The following is a 25,241-nucleotide window of genomic DNA, read 5'->3' on the forward strand; positions in this document are numbered from 1 at the left end:
AGCTCTGTTGCCGGCACTCCGGAGCGGAGCGTGCGGCTGCATGTGTTGCTATGCGGCCGCACGCTCCGCTCCACAGTGCCGGCGCCAGAGCTTCGTTTCCACGTGTGAGACACGGACGTGTTCCTCGCAAGTGAAAACAAGCCCTTAGGAATCGGATTGCATTTGGGAATAGAAGTCAATGGGTGTGGTTGAAAAAAAAAGTTGCACAGCACTCGGTCTATATGAGTGCCATACGATTTTTACACACCAATGTCCTTTGAAAATTCATCTGCCGCGTACAGTAAAATCACAGCATGACCCGACAAGATAGAATAGATTGAATACATATATATACATACAATACATAGATGTAAAGATATCAGTCACATATATAATTAGTGCTTGTGCAGATTACTGTACATGTATTTTATTACTAAATAAATTATTTTATGTAAAATAATGGCGTGGGCTCCAGCATAATTTTCCATACCAGCAGAGGGAAAGCCGACGGCTGGGAGCATATGTTTATAGCCTGGGAAGGGTGTAATACCCATGGAGCTCCCAACGCTATTAATATCAGCTCACAACTGTATACTTAGACTTTACTGGTTATTAAAATTGGGGACCCCCCCAAAAAAAATGACATAGGGTCCCCCTATAATTAATAACCAGCAAAGGCTAGGCAGACAGCTGTGGGCTAATGTCAATAGCCTAGGAAGGGGCCACGGATATTGCCCCAGAAAAGATGTGCCAAGTCTAGCACTTTGCCTCGTTCTTCCCACTTGCCCTGTTGCGGTGGCAAGTGGGGTGATAGTTGGGGGGGTTGATGTCACCTTTGTATTGTCAGGTGACATCAAGCCATGGAGAGGCATCAATAAAACGCCTCCATTACTAACCCCATAGCCATATTGTATGACTTTTCCTCTGCTGGTTATGAAAATTACGCTGGAGCCCATGCTGAAAAATAATCATTTATTAATTAAATCAATGTACAGTAAGCTGCACACACTGCACTAATTGTATATGTCACTGACATCTTTATATCTATCTATTCTATGTGTATATATCTATTCTTTTTTTTTTTTTTATTTAACTAGATTTTTATTAACAATATAAAGAAGAACCTCAGAATGCCATTTACATTGCAATATATCACATACACATTTTCTTATTTAATAAACCCCAACATTACCCCAACTACCCCCTCCCCCCTAAGACAGCTCAATCCCAATCTTCACCCCACTGAGGCCTTCTCTGCCTCGTGCAATTTATCCTTATCCAGGTCTTAAGAAACTCGACGTCTATACTCCTCAATCCAATTCAAGCCAAGGAGACCACATCTTATTAAACATTTCTATTTTCCCCCTTTTTTTGTACACCCCCTTTTCCAATTTTAGACCATGTTGAACATATTGGAGAAATTCCCTTCTCGCAGGTGGTTCCGCATGTATCCAATTTCGTGCTATTACTTTCCTGGCCATGTATAGTAGGCTAGCGATTGCAATCTTCCAAGTATTGTCAACTCCAATTTCTTCCACATATCCCAGCACGCATACTATCGGGTCTCTAAGAACTCTGCACCTATACGCTACTTCAACCCGGCTCAAAACCACCACCCAAAAAGCAGCCAGTCTAGGACACGTCCACATCATATGATATATTCCTGCCTTCTCACTCGCACACCTCGGGCACTCAGAATTGGCACGCAATCCCGCTCTGTATAGCACTTCCGGAGATTTATATACTCTATGCAGAATGTATAGCTGCGAGATCCTATATGGTTCACTCAAGGATAGTCGCGGAACCCACTCCATCACCGATTCCCAGGTTTCATTCTCCATCGGCCCTACGTCCCTCTCCCACTTAGCTCTCGCCTTTATAGGGAAATCTAGCAAAAACGTGTGCATAAGGTCCTTATACAGAGTGGAAATAACTCCCCTTGTAGTCCCGTCACCACACACATACTCCAACACTATATCATCTTGAACCCTGATATCAACCTTTTTATTCTGAGCTCTAAAGGCATGTCTCATCTGCGCATACTGATATTCCCCTGTGGATCGCAGACCAAATTCTACCTGCAATTGGGAAAAGGACTTCAATGCCTGCTGCTGGATTATCTGGTGAACAAAGCAAATTCCCTTATTCTGCCATTCCATCAGTCCCCCCAAGGCCTCAAATTCCTTTAAATTGTTATTAGACCATATCGGTGTGAATTTAGTCAACCCTGTAACCCCGCGAATCTGCCTTTCAGTCTATTCCATAATTTGCGAATCAGGAACAGGGTTGGGTATACTCTCCCCAAAGCGCCCAAGGAGCCATCCTCCAAACACCTGACCACCGGTCGTCGGTCCGTCACCTCTTCCATTAGATGTTGTACTGCACTGGATGACGCCCCTCGCGCCCAGCCCTTCAAATGCTGGCTCTGGGCCGCAAGGAAGTATATTTCCGGGTTGGGCAAAGCCAATCCACCATCTTCCTTGGGTCGCTGAAGCGTCTCCAGGCTAATACGTGGATATTGTCTTCCCCATATCAAACTTCTAAAGAGGGCATTAATCTGCCTGAACTTCCCCCGAGGGATCCAAATTGGTGCGTTATGTAGAACATATAGAATTTTTGGCATCAGGACCATTTTAATAAGGTTTACCCTACCAACGACCGATAGATGTAGTTTATTCCAGGCCTCTACCTTCGCCTTGAGTACCCCCATAACAGGAGTCAAATTCCTTTGCAGGAACTCCGCAATTGGCACCGAAATCCATATTCCAAGGTATTTAAATTGGGAAACCACCTTTAGCCTCTCATCCCCATCATCCTCACTCACATTCTCTCCTACGTCATCCACCCTAAAAAGAACCGACTTATCCCAATTAATTGTTAGTCCCGACACAGTACCAAATCTCTCAACAATTTCAATGGCCCCTCTTAGTGAATTGTCTGGATCCTCCAGGAACAGCAAAACATCATCCGCATATAACGCTATTTTTTCCTCTACTTTCCCATACCTAAACCCAGGGACCCTATCAGACTGCCGAATCTTAGCAGCAAGAGGTTCTACAGCCAACGCGAACAGGAGGGGTGAGAGCGGGCATCCCTGCCTAGTACCCCTAGCCAGCTCTATAGGTCGAGACAGCTCCCCGTTTACTCTAATTCTAGCCGACGGTAATGAATACAACAGCTGTATCCAGGCCACAAACTGCGGACCAAACCCCATACGTTCCAGCACCTGCCAGAGGTATCCCCATTCAACACTGTCAAACGCCTTATGTGCATCCAGCGATACAATCACTCTACGACCACCGTTATCAGACTCTACCTGCAAATTTACATATAATCTCCGCAAATTGATCGCCGTTGATCTATCAGGCATAAAGCCAGATTGGTCCGAGTGCACCAGACTCGCAATAACACTAGAGAGGCGGAGAGCCAACACCTTGGCCAGAAGCTTGACATCAATAGTTAGTAAAGAAATTGGGCGGTATGACTCCGGTTTCCCCAAGTCCTTATCCTCCTTTGGAATAACCACTATTATGGCCTCTCTCATAGAGGCTGGCAAGCGCCCACAGGACCTAGCTTCCTCCAATACCATTTTTAATCTAGGAATCAACACTTCTGCCAACCCTTTATAGATCTCAGCGGGTAGCCCATCAACCCCAGGCGCCTTCCCATTAGTCATAGACATCAATGCCCGACTCAATTCCTCCTCAGTGATAGGGGCCTCAAGGCTCTCCCTATCTGCCTCATTCAGTCTCGGCAGTTCCAGACCCTCCAAGAAAGTCAAAGTGTCCTCGACCGATTCACCAACCCGAGAGGAATACAAATCTGCATAGAAGTCCGCGAAGGCTCTCAAGATTTCAGGCGTTTCCGTTATTTTACCTCCACTAGCAGAGTCCAAAGAATGTATATATGAAGAACCTCTCTGAGCAGCAGCCACTACCGACAGCATATGTCCCACTGTTTCTCCCTCCTGATAAAACAATACCCTTTGGAAATCCCGCTTCCTCTCAGCTTTGCCTAACAGAATTTTTTCCAAATGATTTTGTGCGTTTTTCATCCTTCTCTCTGTCTCAGGGGTTCCCAGTGTAGCCATCCCGTCTTCTGCTTCCTTCAACTCCTCAATTGCCGCTTTTTCTGCCTCTCTCGTCCTCCGCTTACACCTACTAATGTCCCTAAACAGTAGTCCCCTCAGGTACGCCTTCATTGCATCCCAAATTGTAAGAGCGTCGGCGCTTCCATCATTTAAGAGAAAGAATTCCGCCACCTCCCGTCCTATACTTTCCAACTCAATACTCTGTAACCAATTGGGATGAATCTTCCATTCTCTCCCACTTGTCGAACGTGCCCCCTCCAATCTAACCTCTACTTCAATTGGACTATGGTCCGACAAGGCCCTTGGCAGATATCTCACCTCCCCAACCAACGTGTCCAAAATCCTGTTACCCAGAGCCATATCAATCCTAGAGAGCGTGGCATGCGCCGGTGAATAACATGAGTACCCTCTCTCTCCAATATGTCTGACCCTCCAAAGATCAATCATACCTATCTCCTGTATATAAGTGCCAAATGTTGTTATGTGTCCCTCCGACCTATTCTGAGTATTTTTATTTTTGTCCCAATATTCATCACAGATGTTATTTAGATCTCCGATAATTATTAACGGTATTGGCCCCCATCTTTCCACTCGCTCCATTACTTCTCTAATTTTCCTGCTAGAGTAGGGAGGCGGAATATACATCGCTGCAACACACAACATCACTCCATACAGTATACACCGTATTAGTACGTACTGCCCATCCACATCCACACATACCTTCACCTCCTCATACTGAACTCCCGCTGGAACCAAGATTGAGACTCCTCTTGCATACGTGGAGAAGGCAGAATGATATCCCTTCTGGATCCACCGTCTATTCAGGACATCCACCTTTTCCCTTACCAAATGCGTCTCCAGCAGCAAATCATTGAGGCCCGTTGGTCTCTTACATGTTGCAAACACGCGGCACGTCTGGATTTCTCCCCTAGGCCTCTCACATTCCAGCACAAAATCTTAAAACGGGTCCCCATCAATTGACTCATCTTCACTCAAAGTATCATCTTTTTTGAGCACAAGCTGTCTAACTTCCCTCCCCCCCCCCCCTCCCATCTCCCCCTCCCACCCTTCCCCCCTCACATCTAACCATTCCACCTCTTTTCAAGAGTGGGGCATCATCGCCCATAGCGGACACTCCGTTTGGCATTACCTTCCCAACCCTCCTCCCACCACTGTACATAACAGGATTTCAGACATTTTGAAAAATAACGTATCTCAAAGTATTTTAACGTAGAATTATTTACACACGCAAGAAACCTGCATACACTTAAAATATGCCGCTTACCCTTCCTCCCTCCTTCCCAGCAACCATTACACTCTCCCTTTAACTTTAACTGAGTACAATCCAGCTCCCCTCTTCCCCACCCATACTCCCTGGTTTGTCAATCACATGACTCTATGCCCACTGACAAATAGGTAACCAAAATCAGACTCTTCTGTTATGTTTGCTAATGACAGGTGTTATGAAGGCAATCCAGAAACACAGTGTGCTTAGCGATCAGAGCGCACACAGTGATCTGACAAATACCCAAAAATACAAGAACGAGCTCTGAGACGTGGAAACTCTGTAGACTGCACACCTGATCCTATCCTAAACACAACTAAAAGCGGCTGTGGATTGCGCCTAACAACTACCTAGGCAACTCGGCACAGCCTAAGAAACTAGCTAGCCTGAAGATAGAAAAATAGGCCTGACTTGCCCCAGAGAAATTCCCCAAAGGAAAAGGCAGCCCCCCACATATAATGACTGTGAGTAAGATGAAAAGACAAAACGTAGGGATGAAATAGATTCAGCAAAGTGGGGCCCGATATTCTAGGACAGAGCGAGGACAGTAAAGCGAACTTTGCAGTCTACAAAAAACCCTAAAGCAAAACCACGCAAAGGGGGGCAAAAAAAACCCACCGTGCCGAACTAACGGCACGGCGGTACACCCTTTGCGTCTAAGAGCTTCCAGCAAAACAAAAGACAAGCTGGACAGAAAAAAAGCAACAAAAAAGCAAAAAGCACTTAGCTATACAGAGCAGCAGGTCACAGGAACAATCAGGAGAAGCTCAGATCCAACACTGAAACATTGACAAGGAGCAAGGATAGCAGCATCAGGCGGAGTTAAGTAATGAAGCAGTAACGAGCTCACCAGAACACCTGAGGGAGGAAGCTCAGAAGCTGCAGTACCACTTGTGACCACAGGAGTGAATTCAGCCACAGAATTCACAACACTCTATTCCCACAGTTTCAGTCTCCTTTTCCTTTAAGCTTTTTAGCATTGATATCGATCCACTGGGTAGCTTCCTCCGGCTTCTGAAAAAAATGAATTTTATCAAACGCCACCACCCTCAGTCTTGCTGGAAACATCATGGAGTACTGCACTCCCAGCTCCCTCAGCCGTCTCTTTATACCCGTGAACATCATCCGTTGTCTCTGCACCAAAGTAGAATAGTCTGGGTAGATAGCAATCTTTTGGCCTTCAACTGTCAGATCCGTCATGTCTCTGGCCTTCCTCAGGATAATGTCTCTGTCTCTATAGTTTAGAATTTTGGCGAGCATGGTACGGGGATTCGCTCCAGGGACAGGTGGTTTCGGTGGGACCCTATGCGCTCTCTCTACCGCGAAAACTTTTGTCAGCGCCGTATCTCCAAAAGTCTCTAACAGCCAGTTTTCAATATATTCCGTTGGATTCCTCCCTTCAGCTTTTTCAGGGATGCCCACTATGCGAATATTGTTTCTTCTGGACCTGTTCTCAAGGTCCTCATTTTTCGCCGCCAATTCAGCTATTGCTTGAGTGAACTTTTTCTCTGCTTTTTGCAGCTGCACTATATGGTCTTCTGCAGTGCTCACTCTCTCCTCTACCTCCCCCACACGTTTGTCAATCTTCTGCATGGCTGCGTTTATCTGGGCTGTGTCCCCCTTAACCTCCTGTATCTGTAAGGTCAGAGACTGTTTACATGAAGAAACCAGCGCAAAAACGTCTCTTAAGGTAGGCTCAGCTTCTGGCGCCATTTCCTCGGGTCCCCCTTCTGCCACCGCCATTTTACTCTCCTTTCTCCCCTTTTGTACCTCATGTTCTCCTGCTGGGCTCTCCTCCTCCTCCTCCTCCTCTTCGGTATCAGCTCCGGCTCCCTCCTCTGCGGCCTCCGCTCTCGCAAACTGCTGGAGCTTTGCCGCCACCTCCATACGCTTTCTGCATGCGGCGTTCTCCTTATCCGCCTTCTCCCTTGTGTCGGCGCCATCTTGGATTGCGCCTGCATCCCCGGCTCCTGCGTCCTTCTGCCGTCTCCTTGTCATGTTCGCCGGTTCCAGCGCTCCCGCTCAGCGCCACCGGGCTCCACAAGTCTCCCCGCAGCCGGTAAGCCCCCTCAGGGACCAAACAGCAGCGGCTCTGCAGGATTTTTAGATATACAGCGGCGGGAGCTCACAGCCGCACGTCCGCTCACATGGACTCTCAGGCCACGCCCCCGTGTATATATCTATTCTATCCTGGACGCTGCAGATGAATTGTCGATGAATTATGCTACAGTATAATAAATAATCTCCCAGAGGGACTAAAAAAAAAGAAGAAATAAAGGTCAAGGTTTTAAAAATCTAAAAAAAAACATAAAAGCTTGAATTAACCCGCTTTTCCCCCAATTAAAAATGAACATGTAAACATCTGATCTATGAAAATGTCAAATTACTTAACTCGTATAGTAAATGTAATAAATTAAATGCCATTTTTTCCCTGTTTTCTCACTTCTCCAAAATGCAGTAAATGGCAATTAAAACGTTGTTCGTAACGAAAAATCGGTACCAATAATACGGATGCGGATCTCAGAAAATGGCAACACAGATCTAGATTTTTAAAAATTTCTGAAACCTTTTAAATCACGATGTAACTGTATATTATTGGCGTCGCCCTAGTCGTACTGATCTGAAGAATTATATCACCAGTTTATTTTCACTAAACAATAAACACCTTAAGGGTATGTGCACACGTATCCTAGAGGACTGCGGATATTTCCGCAGCGGATTTTGAAAAACCGCAGTGCAAAACCGCTGCGGTTTTTACTGCAGATTTATTGCGGTTTCTACTGCGGATTCTTCTGCGGTTTTACACCTGCAGTTTTTTATTGGAGCAGGTGTAAAACCGCTGTGGATTCCGCAGAAAGAATTGACATGCTGCAGATTGTAAACCGCTGCGTTTCCGCACGTTTTTTTCTGCAGCATGTGCACTGCGGATTTTGTTTCCCATAGGTTTACATTGTACTGTAAACTCATTGGAAACTGCTGCGGGTCCGCACTGCGGAAACGCTGCAGATCCGCAGCAAAATTCGCAACGTGTGCACATACCCTAAAACAACCCCCCCCCCCCCCCAAACAAAAAAAAAAAACAATGGTGGAATTGCATTTTTTCTCTCTCACAATTTCACCTTGCCTGAACTTCTGTCTCATTCTTCAATAACATTGTATTATAGACGCCCTATTGGCAGCAAAGAGAGCAGACTGCCCCAATATACACCGCCATACATTACCAGTGCCCAAGTAATAGAACAGCTAAAAAATAAACCCAAACAGTATCCACATAATAGTTAATCATAGAACAAACGCGGCAGCACTCACCAGTCCTGTAGTCAAAAGTTCCTTTATTCAGATATAGATAAACATCTTCACGGCTCGGGGGAAAAGGGCAGTGAGAGGAGTGTGCAGGAGGAGATGACGGCCGTTTCGCGCTTGAAACAGAGCTTCTACGTAGAAGCGCTGTTTGAAGCGCGAAACGGCCATTGTCTCCTCCTGCACACTCCTCTCACTGCCCTTTTCCCCCGAGCCGTGATGATGTTTATCTATTTCTGAATAAAGGAACTTCTGACTACAGGACCGGTGAGTGCTGCCGCGTTTGTTCTATGATTTACCATGATTTGAGCTCTCATTCTCAGGCGAGCACCTCCGTTTACCTATTGGATTACCACTTACTGAAAGTTTCCATTCAGCATCTCTTTGGATTCTGCAGCTGTGCAGCTCACCTTTTTTTTGTTTTTGTTTTTTTTGTTTTATTAGTATCCACATAATACCGCCATATAGACGAGGAGAAGGGAGGACTCTGCGGCTGAGCTCACTGCTTAGTGTACTTGCCGGTCGGCACAATATCCACATCCATGCCGGTATTAACAATGTCTTTATGTTAGGGAGCTGGATTACGCCATGTTAAGGAGGCTGGAGAAGAGGATTTTGGTGGATTTGCCCTGTAAAGAAGCTCGAGAGTCTATGATCCAGCAGTGGCTGCCACCAGTGAATAATAGTGGAGGGGTGGAACTGAGAACTGAGCTGCAATACAGCATGCTGGGAGAGGTAAATGCAGAATAGGTTTGACTCCTTTTATATAAACGTTTTTTTTTTAATTTCTTTATCTTGTACTAATTTTAAGCTATATTTGCATATTCTTTCACATTCACACCCAAAACATAAAAATTCTGCTGGTCCCTACTTGGATGGAATCTGTATGTTATCCCCTGATATCTAGCAGTCCCACCGTCAATGGAGTGGCGGTGATCTCCGGCAGTCCCATAGACAATGGAGTGGCGGTGATCTCCGGCAGTCCCATAGACAAAGGACTGGCTGGGGTCTCCAGCAATCCCACAGTCAGTGGAGCAACGGCAATCTCCAGCAGTCCTACCGTCAATGCAGCAGCGGCAATCTCCAGCAGTCCCATAGACAACAGAGCGGCGGTGATCTCTGACAGTTCCATAGACAACAGCGCATCAGCAAAAAATTTACACCCCTATTAAATATGTGAAAACACAGCCTCAAAATTGACAATTTACAGTTACAGAAAAATATGTGATACCGGACATTCGTGCAGTAAGTTGTCACGATATTGTATGAAATATCATATAAGTTTAGTTTCTCTTGTTAGCCCAGGCTGTGGGCTAAAACCCCCCTTCCCTTTCACTCAGGCAAGAGCTTGCCTTGTCAATGTATGTGGGGGAGTTTTATTGAAGAAAGGTATTTACGACTGGCATAGCTGCAGTGGAAAGTTGTACCAGCGGAAACTGGTCGGAATCCCCCTTTGAAAACCTGAGGGTCTTTGTTCTAATATGATAAGATATTGGGCCAACGACTTGGGCTAGGAGAATATTGAATACACTAATAGGAAATATTTGATCTCATTAGAATGCCAATGTTAATACAAGATGAATGCTGGGTTTGTTATGACTATGACATGTTCTGTAGCAGAGTTACAGGCATTAGACAAATTTAGGTTAAATTTAGTTAAACTGAAGAGATAGGAGGGTCTGGGAAAACCAGCCCTTTTTGTGATGTCATCAGGCTGAGCTATAAGTCTGACAGGCACCCCAGCCTGCAGCTGTCTGTCTGCTGGAGCCTATGTGAATCTGACATGAAGAGCTGTTCCTAACCAGAGTCCTGATGCATTGGAACATATGGGAACTCCACTAGTCTGGTTGCCTCAAATGATCTGAACACATGTAAGTGTTATTTCTCATGTATTCACTGTTTTTTTTTTATAATTACCTTGTACATATTTTCAATTGTCTCATATTGTAACATCTTTATATAACTTTTTATAAACACTGCCTTAAACTTTCAGAGTAAAATATATAAATTACTAGTTCGTTCTTCCTGTTTTAAAACATACCCTAAGTCTTCTGAAGGGAATTACGCTACTGTTTTGGGTTAGCTTCGGACCCGTTTAATCGAAGCTGGTGGCAGCATACCGTGTGCGGGCCTTTGGGTGTCGCTGTAGCGACTGCGGCGTTGATAATCATTGTTCCTGCCCGAGTGGGAGTAGTTAAATCGCCTCGCTGCAGCGTGCCCAATAGCCAGTACATAGCAGGCAGCCTTTCTGGTGACTAATTACCCTAGGTGCAGTATCTAATCTGACCTGAGAGTAAGGGGGGCGCCAGAGAGCTTCAAGTTTTAAGTGGAACTGTAAGCGGGATATACATAAATCCCTGCAGTTCGTGGTATATTGAAGAGCAGTGGGATACCTAAAATAAGCCCCTGCTGTAAACTAAGAGGTCAATAGCCTTGTGTGTGTTTTTTTCATCACATTGTGGAGTGGAGGGATAACTAAGATAAGCCCCCCTGCACATGTGATAGCCGTCTGTTGGTCTAAAGTCACCCCGATCCGTGACGTAGGGGTGACTGTCACGGTGTGAATCGTGACATATTGGTGGCAGTGGTGGGATCTTGGAGCATTAGTGATTTGGTTTGAGTGATCATTCCTCTCACTAAAAACTTGCAAAGTTCTTGCGAGAACTCTGCGCAAATAAGTTTGGAGAACGAACTCAGTGTTTATTAGTCCTGAGACAATTGTGTGTACTGGTCATTATCCCTTCCCTTCCTCTTCGTTTTTCTGTCCTATCTTTTATTTAGCAACCATGGTTGTGCTGGGAGAAAGCTTTTATAAGCAGCAGACCAAAGACACCCTTATTTCCTTATGCAGGTCACAGCACATTGACTTTGCAAGCAAAAACAAAGCCCAACTGGTCTCAGATCTGGTGCAATGGGAAGCCGCTCTAGACCAAGCTAGGCAACAGAGCCCAGTGGCCGCAGAAGCCAGCACAAGCGAACATGGTGCTGCAGCAGAGGTCCAACCATTGGATGCCGGCCCTATTAGTAATCAGGGCGAATTGGACCCCCACCTGCTGGTGGCCTTGGAAGAATTCCCCACTGACGACCATGAGGGACGTCGGCAGCTGATTCAGCAATACCGGCAGGAGGCCCAGCAAGCCGAGCGAGAGGCCCGAGCCGAGCGGCAAGCGGAGCGGGAGTACCAGCTGCAGTTAGCCCGACTGCAAATGCAGCGGTCGTCCCGGTCCAGCCGTGAGCCCAGCAGCGCTCAGATACCGAAGCCCCGGCCCGATCACTTTCCTGTTATGGAAAAGGACGGGGACCTGGACACTTTTCTGCGGGCCTTTGAGAAAGCCTGCAGACAGTACCAGCTGCCTACAGATGAATGGGCACGATACCTGACACCAGGGCTGAAAGGCAAAGCTCTGGAGGCGTTTGCTGCCCTCCCTCAAGAACAAGATGGTGACTATGAGGCAATCAAACAGGGCCTCATAGCCAAGTACCAGCTTACACCTGAGGTTTACCGCAGAAAGTTCCGGAACCTCCAACGTGGCCCACACGACAGTTACAGTGATGTGGCACATGAACTGGGGACCCACTTTGACCAGTGGACCCAAGGACTGTCAGTGACCACCTTTGCACAGCTGTGAGACCTGATGATCAAAGACCAGTTCATACATCTTTGCCCAGCTGAGGTGCGGCAGTTCGTGATGGACAGAGAACCCAAAGACGTGATGAAAGCAGCGCAGATTGCCGATGCCTATGAGGCCAACCGTAGATCGGAAGTGCGGAAGCCAGTCACCACCAGCTGGAGAGGGGGTAAGCCTGCAACCAATGCCAGTACCCCTGCCAGCCAACACACCAGAGGTCATGTCCCTGTGGCCAACAGCACCGAACCTCGCCAGTGTTACTACTGCAAGCGGACTGGTCATATCAGTCCCTACTGTCCAGACAAGCCGAATAACCCCCCAGCCAAGGCCCCAGGGCCTAATGCAGCAGTTCTTTTGGTGGGTGGTGTGGTTGGGAGGGTGTGTGACAACGTACAGCATGTCACGGTGGGAGGCCATGTTGCTACAGGCCTCAAGGACACGGACACGAACTGGCGGCCCCTGAAGAAATCATTCCGGGGAAAACCCTAACTGTCACTGGGATTGGGGGCATCAGCTGTCCCTTACCAATGGCCTGGGTTTATATTGATTGGGGTGCCGGGAGCGGGGTGAAGGAAGTGGGGCTGTCTGATAATTTGCCCACTGATGTTTTGTTGGGGACTGATTTGGGGAAGGTTGCATACTACGTCCCTGACACCCCTCCCCAATCTGCTAATGAGGGTAATGTTACCCCTGATGATGATGATGATGGGAAATCGCATGTGTTACTTGACCATGCTTTATCTTGTAATGATTTAAAAAAATACATTTAAAAAAACTGACCGTCACATCCAAACATAGACTAAGTGTGAACAGGTGCTGCCTCCACAGAGAGAGAGCATTTTAGTCTAAGAGGAGGTTTCACATGTACCCATTCAGATGGAGATGTTTATTCTCAGCGAGGAAAGGCAAGTTTAGGACCTGGTATAAGAGAGATGCCGTAAAGGGGCTACCAGGTACACATAAAATTGGCCATTTTTATGCGCTAAACGCTCTCATTTTTCATATTTCTAGTGCTGTAATGCAGTTCAATTTTCGTGTTTCATGTTTGCATGTTTTAGCGCTGCAGTGTGCTGCCTTATTTACTTATCTTGTAATGATGCATCTGATAACCATTTTTTCACTCAGATTGATGGTGAAAATGTTGTACCTGTGCCAACTGAACCTGATAACCATTTTTCTGCAAAGGTTAATATGTTCATAGGTACAGGCGTGCTCAGCCCCGTCGCTCTGCGGAGTGAGGGGGCTGAGGAACCCCCAGCAGGGGCAAGTGGTCGGTGCTACAGGAAATGGGGAGATATAAACCGAAGAAAAGGGTTTGCTCAAAAGGAGCAACACAGTCTATGGTCGGATGATAAAATGAGTCACCTCATGGAAGCCCATAAGAATAATATAACCTAAGACAGACTGTGAAAACAACATGGGGGTAAATAGTGCAACAAATTTTATTAAATGCGTACAACATACAATAAAGTAATGTAGGTAAAGGGAGAAGCAGCTAAAAGATACTGACATCTATACAGATGACAAACATGGATAGATAGTGGCAATCTACCTCTCAGCACTTATTATTTATTATTACGTGCGGCCGTGTTCTTTGTGACATGTTTACTATTTTTTCTTTTCTGACATCCATGTTTGTCATCTGTATAGATGTCAGTATCTTTTAGCTGCTTCTCCCTTTACCTACATTACTTTATTGTTTGTTGTCCGCAGTTATGTATGTTGTACGCATTTAATAAAATTTGTTGCACTATTTACCCCTATGTTGTTTTCACAGTCTGTCTTAGGTTATATTATTCTTATGGGCTTCCATGAGGTGACTCATTTTATCATCCGACCATAGACTGTGTTGCTCCTTTTGAGCAAACCCTTTCTTCGGTTTATATGTTTTGGCCACTAGGGGGAACTTTTTCCGTGTTGGCTACGGATCTTTTGTAGGTTTATAGGAAATGGGGAGATGCATGGGAACCGTGAGAAAGGTGACGCCATGATATTGACCAGTGCCACAGAGGAAGGTAACTGGCCCATAAGTAGCACTGCCCCTGGAGTGTTGGGGGTGGATGGGGAGGTAAAGCCCATAGCAGCGTCGGCTGATGGGTCTGTAGAAATCCCCGGGGAGACAGCCTACGTAGCTGCTGTCACCCGCAGTCAGAGTGCCTGGAACGCAGATAACTGTCTGCCTTCCGGACCCTCCTCAGTCATCAGTGTGACTGAACCAGAGGTGGACCCAGAGCAGGTCTAAGAGGGTTCCTGTGGGAAAGGGACCCTGACATCGCTTCTGGCTTCCCCTAGCCAGGAGTTTCAGGCCGCTCTGCGCAGATGCGAGCCTAGAGCGTTTGAGACAACTTGCCGAGACGCCCACCTCCGTGACTGAGAAGGAGAGGGTGTTCTGGGAACGAGGAAGGTTGTATCGGGAGACAGTACCCGGAGAATCACAAAAGGAGTGGTTGAGGGAAAGGCAGCTGGTCGTCCCGCAGCAATTCCGGGGTGAGTTGTTACGGATTGCCCATGAGATACCGCTAGCTGGACACTTGGGGATCAGCAAAACTAAGGCCCGGCTGTCTCAACACTTCTATTGGCCTAAGATTGGGACAGATATGTCAAACTACTGCCGCTCCTGTATCACCTCTCAAAGAGTGGGGAAGGCGGGGCCTGCTCTTAAGGCTCCCCTGATCCCTTTGCCAGTGATAGAGGAGCCTTTCCAGAGAATCGCGGTGGACATTGTGGGCCCGCTGGCCGTCCCCAGCAGCTCTGGAAAGCAATACATCCTTACTGTGGTAGACTACGCTACCCGGTACCCAGAGGCAGTAGCTCTGTCGTCAACTAGGACAGATAAGGTGGCGGATGCTCTGTTGGCTATCTTTTCACGTGTAGGATTTCCCAGGGAGATGCTTACTGATCAAGGGACCCAATTCATGTCTCGCCTAATGGAGGCTCTCTGTAAGAGAATGCAGGTGAAGCACCTGGTATCGAGTGCGTATCACCCACAGACCAATGGCTTGTGTGAAAGCTTCAATGGTACCCTCAAACAGATGCTACGCATGCTGGTTGAGACCCAAGGGCGCGACTGGGAGCGGTACCTCCCACACCTGCTATTCACTTACCGAGAGGTTCCGCAGGCCTCAACTGGGTTCTCCCCCTTCGAGCTCCTGTATGGCAGGCGAGTCCGGGGACCCCTTGGGTTGGTAAGGGAATCCTGGGAAGAGGAGCCGAATCCTTCTGAAGTGTCCATAGTGGAGTATGTCATGCGCTTCCGTGACAAGATACAGACCCTGACGCAGTTGGTGCATGACAACATGACGCAGGCTCAGGCTGACCAGAAGCACTGGTACGACCAGAACGCCCCGTACCAAAGGATAAGCTTCAGGCAGCCTGGGAGGGCCCGTACGTCGTCCACCAACAGCTCAACCCGGTCACCTACGTGGTCATGCTTGACCACGCTCGGGGTAGGCGAAAGGCCTTTCACGTCAACATGATGAAGTCTCATCACGAACGTGAACTTTTCATCCTACCGGTCTGCAGCTTACCCAAAGACGGGGAGGAAGACACCCTCCTGGACATGCTGGCCCAAGCCAAGGCCAGTGGGTCCATCGAGGATGTGGAGGTAAGCGCCTCACTAACCGAACCCCAGCAGTCGCAGTTGCGGACCAAGCTGGAACTCTTCCGGGCCGTATTCTCCAACCGACCTGGAAAGACTGAGCAGTCCACGAGGTGGACACCGGGAATCACGCCCGCTACGGCGAGCACCCTATCGAATCTCCGACCAGGTGCAACAGGTTATGCGCCAGGAGATCAATGAGATGCTACAGCTGGGGGTGATTCGTCGGTCAAAAAGCGTGTGGGCCTCACCTGTAGTTCTCGTGCCAAAGAAGGATCGGACCACCTGGTTCTGCGTGGACTACAGGGGACTCAACGCCATCACAGCCTCTGATGCGCACCCCATGCCGCGCATCGCGGAGCTGCTTGAGAGGTTAGTTGGCGCAGAGTACCTGACCATAATGGATCCGAGTCGAGGATACTGGCAGATTTCCCTGAGCCCCGAGGCGCAGGAGACGTCCGCCTTTATCACACTCTTCGGACTGTCACAGTCATGCCCTTCGGGATGAAGAATGCCCCTGCCACTTTCCAGCGGATGGTCAACCTCCTGCTTCAGGGACTGGAGGAGTATGCCGTGACGTACTTGGAAGACATTGCCATCTTCAGTTTCTCCTGGGATGAACACCTGCAGCATCTCGAGGAGGTGCTCAGGCGAATTCACCGAGCTGGACTGACTATCAAGCCGGGAAAGTGCCAGATGGGCATGAGTGAGGTCCACTACCTGGGGCACCGGGTAGGCGGGGGCACCCTAAAGCCAGAGCCTGAAAATGGGAGTGATCGTGAACTAGCCCACCCCCAGGACCAAGAAACAGGTGATGTCCTTCCTGGGCACTGCAGGGTACTATAGGCGCTTCGTACAGCACTATAGTAGCATGTCAAAACCCTTGACGGACCTCACCAGGAAAAAGCTACCCCACATCGTCAACTGGACCAATGGCTGTGAGGGGGCCTTCCAGGCATTGAAAACAGCACTGTGCAAACGCCCCTGTGTTGAAAGCAGTCGACAGCAGTCGACCGTTCTTGGTGCAGACCGACGCCAGCGAGTTTGGCCTTGGTGCTGTGCTCAGCCAGGTTGACTCGGAGGACCAAGAGCACCCCGTGTTATACCTGAGCCGGAAACTTTTGCCGAGGGAAGTGGCCTACTCCACCATCGAAAAGGAGTGCCTGGCCATAGTCTGGGCCCTGCAACGCTTGCAGCCCTACTTGTACGGTCGCACCTTCACTGTGGTGACCGACGACCATCCTCTGCGCTGGCTAAACGCCATGTGTGGAACCAACGGCAGGTTGCTACGCTGGAGCCTTGCCCTTCAGCAGTTTGACTTCAGCATTGAACATAAAACAGGCAGGGAGCATGGCAATGCAGATGGATTGTCCCACTAGGGTGAACCTACTGAGGTGCGCATGGAGGCATACCGAGGGGTTCTGCCTCCGTGGCGCACACCAAAAGGGGGAGGTGTCACGATATTGTATGAAATATCATATAAGTTTAGTTTCTCTTGTTAGCCCAGGCTGTGGGCTAAAACCCCCCTTCCCTTTCACTAAGGCAAGAGCTTGCCTTGTCAATGTATGTGGGGGAGTTTTATTGAAGGTATTTACGACTGGCAGTGGAAAGTTGTACCAGCTGAAACTGGTCGGAATCCCCCTTTGAAAAGCTGAGGGTCTTTGTTCTAATATGATAAGATATTGGGCCAACGACTTGGGCTAGGAGAATATTGAATACACAAATAGGACATATTTGATCTCATTAGAATGCCAAAGATAATACGAGATGAATGCTGGGTTTGTTATGACTGACATGTTCTGTAGCGGAGTTACAGGCATTAGACAAATTTAGGTTAAATTTAGTTAAACTGAAGAGATAGGAGGGTCTGTGAAAACCAGCCCTTTTTGTGATGTCATCAGGCTGAGCTATAAGTCTGCCAGGCACCCCAGCCTGCGGCTGACTGTCTGCTGGAGCCTATGTGAGTCTGACTTGAAGAGCTGTTCCTAACCAGAGTCCTGATACATTGGGACATATGGGAACTCCACTAGCCTGGTTGCCTCAAATGATCTGAACACATGTAAGTGTTATTTCTCATGTAATCCCTCTTTTTTTTATAAATACCTTGTACATATTTTCAATTGTTTCATATTGTAACATCTTTATAGAACTTTTTATAAACACTGCCTTAAACTTTCGGAGTAAAATATATAAATTACTAGTTTGTTCTTCCTGTTCTAAAATGTACCCTAATAAGTTATTCCTTATTTTGCTCGTCCGTTCTGTGTGCAGGAGACTGAAGGTTACTCCGGATCAGACATTAAGCTGGTGTGTAAAGAAGCCGCCATGCGGCCGGTGAGGAAAGTGTTCCACGCACTGGAAAATCACCAACCAGGTAATCGTTTGGGGCTGGGAGCAGTTGTTTTTTTTTTTTTTGTAAAAAAGTTGAGCAGTAATCACACTGGTTTTGGCACAATTACACCAAAAACTGCAACATGAACAGCAGCAAAACCTGATACACCTGTAGTGTGCGGGGTACAGAGATCCCTGCTATTAGGCCACGATCACATACTCAGTATTTGATCAGTATTTTACATCAGTGTTTATAAGCCAAAATCAGGAGAGGGTGAAAAATACAGAAGTGGTGACGTGTTGATTTTGACTACAAATACTGATGTGAAATACTGACCGTGTGATCATAGCCTTATATTCAGGCTTCAGACATTTCTCCCCATAGTCTATTGCTTTACCTCCTGCCAGTCCTCTGGTACCGACTTCAGTCCACTTACATGACTGTGACAAACCTCTAATCTAAAAACTATCAGACAAGGGAATGAAAGCAAGAGGGGCAGCCAAAGTATCAGTGGGTGGTCACCGGCAGGCATTGTATCAGTCAGCAGACACTCTACCAGTCAGTGATCACTGGCACACAGTATCAGTCAGCAGACACTCTACTAGTCAGTGATCACCGGCACATAGTATCAGTTGGCAGACACTCTACCAGTCAGTGATCACCGGCACACGGTATCAGTTAGCAGACATTCTACCAGTCAGTGATCACCGGCACACGGTATCAGTTAGCACTCTACCAGTCAGTGATCACCGGCACACGGTATCAGTTAGCAGACACTCTACCAGTCAGTGATCACCGGCACACGGTATCAGCAGACATTCTACCAGTCAGTGATCACCAGCACACGGTATCAGTTAGCACTCTACCAGTCAGTGATCACCGGCACACGGTATCAGTTAGCAGACACTCTACCAGTCAGTGATCACCGGCACACGGTATCAGTTAGCAGACACTCTACCAGTCAGTGATCACCGGCACACGGTATCAGTTAGCAGACACTCTACCAGTCAGTGATCACCGGCACACGGTATCAGTTAGCATTCTACCAGTCAGTGATCACCGGTACACGGTATCAGTTAGCACTCTACCAGTCAGTGATCACCGGCACACGGTATCAGTTAGCACTCTACCAGTCAGTGATCACCGGCACACGGTATCAGTTAGCACTCTACCAGTCAGTGATCACCGGCACACGGTATCAGTTAGCAGACACTCTACCAGTCAGTGATCACCGGCACACGGTATCAGTTAGCAGACACTCTACCAGTCAGTGATCATCGGCACACGGTATCAGTTAGCAGACACTCTACCAGTCAGTGATCACCGGCACACGGTATCAGTTAGCATTCTACCAGTCAGTGATCACCGGCACACGGTATCAGTTAGCACTCTACCAGTCAGTGATCACCGGCACACGGTATCAGTTAGCACTCTACCAGTCAGTGATCACCGGCACACGGTATCAGTTAGCAGACACTCTACCAGTCCGTGATCACCGGCACACGGTATCAGTTAGCAGACATTCTACCAGTCAGTGATCACCGGCACACGGTATCAGTTAGCAGACACTCTACCAGTCAGTGATCACCGGCACACGGTATCAGTTAGCACTCTACCAGTCAGTGATCACCGGCACACGGTATCAGTTAGCAGACACTCTACCAGTCAGTGATCACCGGCACACGGTATCAGTTAGCACTCTACCAGTCAGTGATCACCGGCACACGGTATCAGTTAGCACTCTACCAGTCAGTGATCACCGGCACACGGTATCAGTTAGCAGACATTCTACCAGTCAGTGATCACCGGCACACGGTATCAGTTAGCACTTCACCAGTCAGTGATCACCGGCACACGGTATCAGTTAGCACTCTACCAGTCCGTGATCACCGGCACACGGTATCAGTTAGCACTCTACCAGTCAGAGATCAACGGCACACGGTATCAGTTAGCAGACATTCTACCAGTCAGTGATCACCGGCACACGGTATCAGTTAGCAGACATTCTACCAGTCAGTGATCACCGGCACACGGTATCAGTTAGCACTTCACCAGTCAGTGATCACCGGCACACGGTATCAGTTAGCAGACACTCTACCAGTCAGTGATCACCGGCACACGGTATCAGTTAGCACTCTACCAGTCAGTGATCACCGGCACACGGTATCAGTTAGCACTCTACCAGTCAGTGATCACCGGCACACGGTATCAGTCAGCAGACACTCTACCAGTCAGTGATCACCAGCACACGGTATCAGTTGGCAGACACTCTACCAGTCAGTGATCACCGGCACACGGTATCAGTTGGCAGACACTGTATCAGTCAGTGGTCTGCGGTTGCCACTGAAATCGTCGGCTGTCACCAGCAGGCACTGTTTCAGTTGGCGGACACTGGCAGGCACTGCATCTGTCGGCAGTCACTGATTATATCTTAAAAAATTTGAGGCAGCAGAATATTTCCCTTCGTAGCTTTATTTTCCATCCTTAAAAATACACCTCAACGATACATTTGAACTTTTCAGCCCATTGTGGCGAGATGAGCTTTTCTTCCATCCTTAAAAATAATGTTTTCCACGCAGTGAAGCATCCTGGTGCGATATAAATTGTTTTTATTGTCTTAGTGGGAGGGCAAAACTAAGGGAGCACGGAAGTCTAATGGTGCTGAGCATTCCCCGGACAGACACTAAGCCTGACTTTACTTCCCCCAGGGAGCCAGGACCTGCCTTTTATTCACCTGGACACTGTGACCACATCCGATTTTCTTGAAGTTTTAGCACATACAAAGCCATCAGCCAAAAGTCTGGCCGAAAAATATAACGCCTGGCAAAGGGAGTTTGAGTCTGTGTGAGGGCGAGAAAGACGCCGGCGGCTACCACCACCATCACCGCTGCACCCTGCGGGAAACAGACTGCCCTCCGCCCTGGAGCCTGTGACATGGACACCAGACACGAGGCGTCTTATTCCGTTTATTTCACATTTTGCACTGTACAAACTATTTAAAGAAAAAAAGCTGAAATAAAGTGTTATTATTTGACTGATGCATCGGGGATGGATTTACAAGCAGTAATTGATTTGTCACCAGATTTGTTCCAACTGTGCAGATGCCAGGGTTTGGTGGTAGAGGCAGGCAATGTGGTGGAACAGGCACGTAATTCCTGATGGGAGCACCCAGATCCCACTCCTTTCCTTCACACTGATTTTGTCAAGGTTTGTTCCCCCTAAAGTCTAATCATCTCTGATCTCCCCATCCACGGTCACCGGATTAGTGCAAGACGCTGTCAATCAATTCCACTGTGCAGGGGGAGCATGCCCACAGTGAGAAGAGTGATGGCTTCTTCTCCTCCATGCTGTTCCAGTCACCCTGCTGTGGGCATGCTCCCTCTGCGCTGTGGTATTGATGGACTGCAATCTCCAAGAAAACTCATGGTCACATACAGTGTTAGTCACCTGCTAAGCGGGGGGACACTTTATGATCAAGGGAATTGTATGATGAGGGGATTATCTAGATTAGAGCAAACCTTTAGGCTGCAGCTACACGTCGCGTGCCCCAAAGATTACTAGGTGTTGCTGCTATCACGGCAGCGCAATACAAGGAAACAGGGTCACATTGCAAAGCTATGGTGATGAGCAAGACGCGAAATCCCAGTCGGGTGCGACATTTAATTGTATTGCTCTGCAAAATAGCAGAGACACCTAGTGATCTCCGGCAGCACAACGTGTAGCTGTCAAAGCCACCGTATCTTCAGCGGTTCATGTTTCTAATACATAATTTTTAAAAATGAGAGGTCTAGGCCTTGTCACTGGCAGGCTGCACGCTCCATTCAATTTAGCCTATGCACAAGTAGGAGGAGGCTCAAATTATGTTCTCCTTGCTGATAGGAAGCTGTCGTTACTAGCTAATGAAATCCTGTGATTACAGCAGCATCAGCACCTGCTGAGATAGAAAGCTGTCGTAACTAGCTAATGAAATCCTGTGATTACAGCAACATCAGCACCTGCTGAGATAGAAAGCTGTCGTAACTAGCTAATGAAAAACGGTGATTGCAGCAGCACCTGAGATAGAAAGCTGTCGTAACTAGCTAATGAAATCCTGTGATTACAGCAACATCAGCACCTGCTGAGATAGAAAGCTGTCGTAACTAGCTAATGAAAAACGGTGATTACAGCAGCAGCACCTGAGATAGAAAGCTATCGTAACTAGCTAATGAAATCCTGCGATTACAGCAACATCAGCATCTGCTGAGATAGAAAGCTGTCGTAACTAGCTAATGAAATCCTGTGATTACAGCAGCATCAGCACCTGAGATAGAAAGCTGTCGTAACTAGCTAATGAAATCCTGCGATTACAGCAACATCAGCATCTGCTGAGATAGAAAGCTGTCGTAACTAGCTAATGAAATCCTGTGATTACAGCAGCATCAGCACCTGAGATAGAAAGCTGTCGTAACTAGCTAATGAAATCCTGATTACAGCAACATCAGCATCTGCTGAGATAGAAAGCTGTCGTAACTAGCTAATGAAATCCTGCGATTACAGCAACATCAGCATCTGCTGAGATAGAAAGCTGTCGTAACTAGCTAATGAAAAACGGTTATTGCAGCAGCAGCACCTGAGATAGAAAGCTATCGTAACTAGCTAATGAAATCCTGCGATTACAGCAACATCAGCATCTGCTGAGATAGAAAGCTGTCGTAACTAGCTAATGAAATCCTGTGATTACAGCAGCATCAGCACCTGAGATAGAAAGCTGTCGTAACTAGCTAATGAAATCCTGTGATTACAGCAACATCAGCATCTGCTGAGATAGAAAGCTGTCGTAACTAGCTAATGAAATCCTGCGATTACAGCAACATCAGCATCTGCTGAGATAGAAAGCTGTCGTAACTAGCTAATGAAAAACGGTTATTGCAGCAGCAGCACCTGAGATAGAAAGCTATCGTAACTAGCTAATGAAATCCTGCGATTACAGCAACATCAGCATCTGCTGAGATAGAAAGCTGTCGTAACTAGCTAATGAAAAACGGTTATTGCAGCAGCAGCACCTGAGATAGAAAGCTATCGTAACTAGCTAATGAAATCCTGCGATTACAGCAACATCAGCATCTGCTGTGACAGAAAGCTGTCGTAACTAGCTAATGAAATCCTGTGATTACAGCAACATCAGCACCTGCTGAGATAGAAAGCTGTTGTAACTAGCTAATTAAATCTTGTGATTACAGCAGCATCAGCACCTGCTGTGATAAATAGCTGTCGTAACTAGCTAATGAAATCCTCTGATTACAGCAGCATCAGCACCTGCTTAGAAAGCTGTCGTAACTAGCTAATGAAATCCTCTGATTACAGCAGCATCAGCACCTGCTTAGAAAGCTGTTGTAACTAGCTATTGAAATCCTTTGATTACAGCAGAATCAGCACCTGCTGCGACAGAAAGCTGTCGTAACTAGCTAATGAAATCCTCTGATTACAGCAGCATCCGCACCTGCTGAGATAGAAAGCTGTTGTAACTAGCTAATGAAATCCTGTGATTACAGCAGCATCTGCAGTTGGGTGCGACATTTAATTGTATTGCTCTGCAAAATAGCAGAGACACCTAGTGATCAAATTATGTTCTCCTTGCTAATAGGAAGCTGTCGTAACTAGCTAATTAAATCTTGTGATTACAGCAGCATCAGCACCTGCTGAGATAGAAAGCTGTCGTAACTAGATAATGAAATACGGCGATTGCAGCAGCTGAGATAGAAAGCTGTCGTAACTAGCTAATGAAATCTTGTGATTACAGCATCAGCACCTGCTGTGATAGAAAGCTGTCGTAACTAGCTAATTAAATCTTGTGATTACAGCAGCATCAGCACCTGCTGTGATAGAAAACTGTCGTAACTAGCTAATTAAATCTTGTGATTACAGCAGCATCAGCACCAGCTGAGATAGAAAGCTGTCGTAAGGCTGCCATCACACTAGCAGTATTTGGTCAGTATTTTACCTCAGTATTTGTAGCCAAAACCAGGAGTGGAACATTCAGAGGAAAAGTGTAATAGAAACATATGCACCACTTCTGTGTTTATCACCCACTGCTGGTTTGGGCTTACAAATACTGATGTAAAATACTGACCAAATACTGAACGTGTGATGGCAGCCTAAGTAGCTAATGAAATCCTCTGATTACAGCAGCATCAGCACCTGCTTAGAAAGCTGTTGTAACTAGCTAATGAAATCCTTTGATTACAGCAGAATCAGCACCTGCTGCGACAGAAAGCTGTCGTAACTAGCTAATGAAATCCTCTGATTACAGCAGCATCCGCACCTGCTGAGATAGAAATCTGTCGTAAGTAGCTAATAAAATCCTGTGATTACAGCAGCATCCGCACCTCCTGAGATAGAAAGCTGTTGTAACTAGCTAATGAAATCCTGTGATTACAGCAGCATCTGCAGTTGGGTGCGACATTTAATTGTATTGCTCTGCAAAATAGCAGAGACACCTAGTGATCAAATTATGTTCTCCTTGCTGATAGGAAGCTGTCGTAACTAGCTAATTAAATCTTGTGATTACAGCAGCATCAGCACCTGCTGAGACAGAAAGCTGTCGTAACTAGATAATGAAATACGGTGATTGCAGCAGCTGAGATAGAAAGCTGTCGTAACTAGCTAATGAAATCTTGTGATTACAGCATCAGCACCTGCTGTGATAGAAAGCTGTCGTAACTAGCTAATGAAATCTTGTGATTACAGCATCAGCACCTGCTGAGACAGAAAGCTGTCGTAACTAGATAATGAAATACGGTGATTGCAGCAGCTGAGATAGAAAGCTGTCGTAACTAGCTAATGAAACCCTGCGATTACAGCAGCATCAGCACCTTTCTCTGTAATATGGTGGTGGAGAGCGTATTGTAATGTGTAGAGATGATGACCGGGCCGCTCCTCCACTGTACGTGTAACATGGCAGGCGATGATGACAACGACCCCGTTAGAGAAGACGGAGCGTTCTGCAGCACAAACAACGGAACTATGAAGGTGAAGACTTCACAAATGAA

General features: G+C 47.1%; 1 protein-coding gene across 3 annotated transcripts in view; it reads left to right on the plus strand.

Moving 5' to 3' along the window:
* The window catches only part of KATNAL2 (katanin catalytic subunit A1 like 2), a 59,801-nt gene extending 38,555 nt beyond the window's left edge, over positions 1 to 21,246 (plus strand). For all 3 annotated transcript variants that reach the window (XM_069746506.1, XM_069746521.1, XM_069746514.1), the window contains 3 exons: positions 9,227 to 9,389; positions 18,153 to 18,255; positions 20,922 to 21,246. In XM_069746506.1, the coding sequence (XP_069602607.1) occupies positions 9,227 to 9,389; positions 18,153 to 18,255; positions 20,922 to 21,061 (406 nt within the window). In that variant the 3' untranslated portion in view covers positions 21,062 to 21,246. The remainder of the gene's footprint in view (positions 1 to 9,226; positions 9,390 to 18,152; positions 18,256 to 20,921) is intronic.
* The last annotated feature ends 3,995 nt before the right edge of the window (positions 21,247 to 25,241 follow it).

This window comes from Ranitomeya imitator, chromosome 1 (assembly GCF_032444005.1).
Source record: "Ranitomeya imitator isolate aRanImi1 chromosome 1, aRanImi1.pri, whole genome shotgun sequence".
Taxonomy (NCBI): domain Eukaryota; kingdom Metazoa; phylum Chordata; class Amphibia; order Anura; family Dendrobatidae; genus Ranitomeya; species Ranitomeya imitator.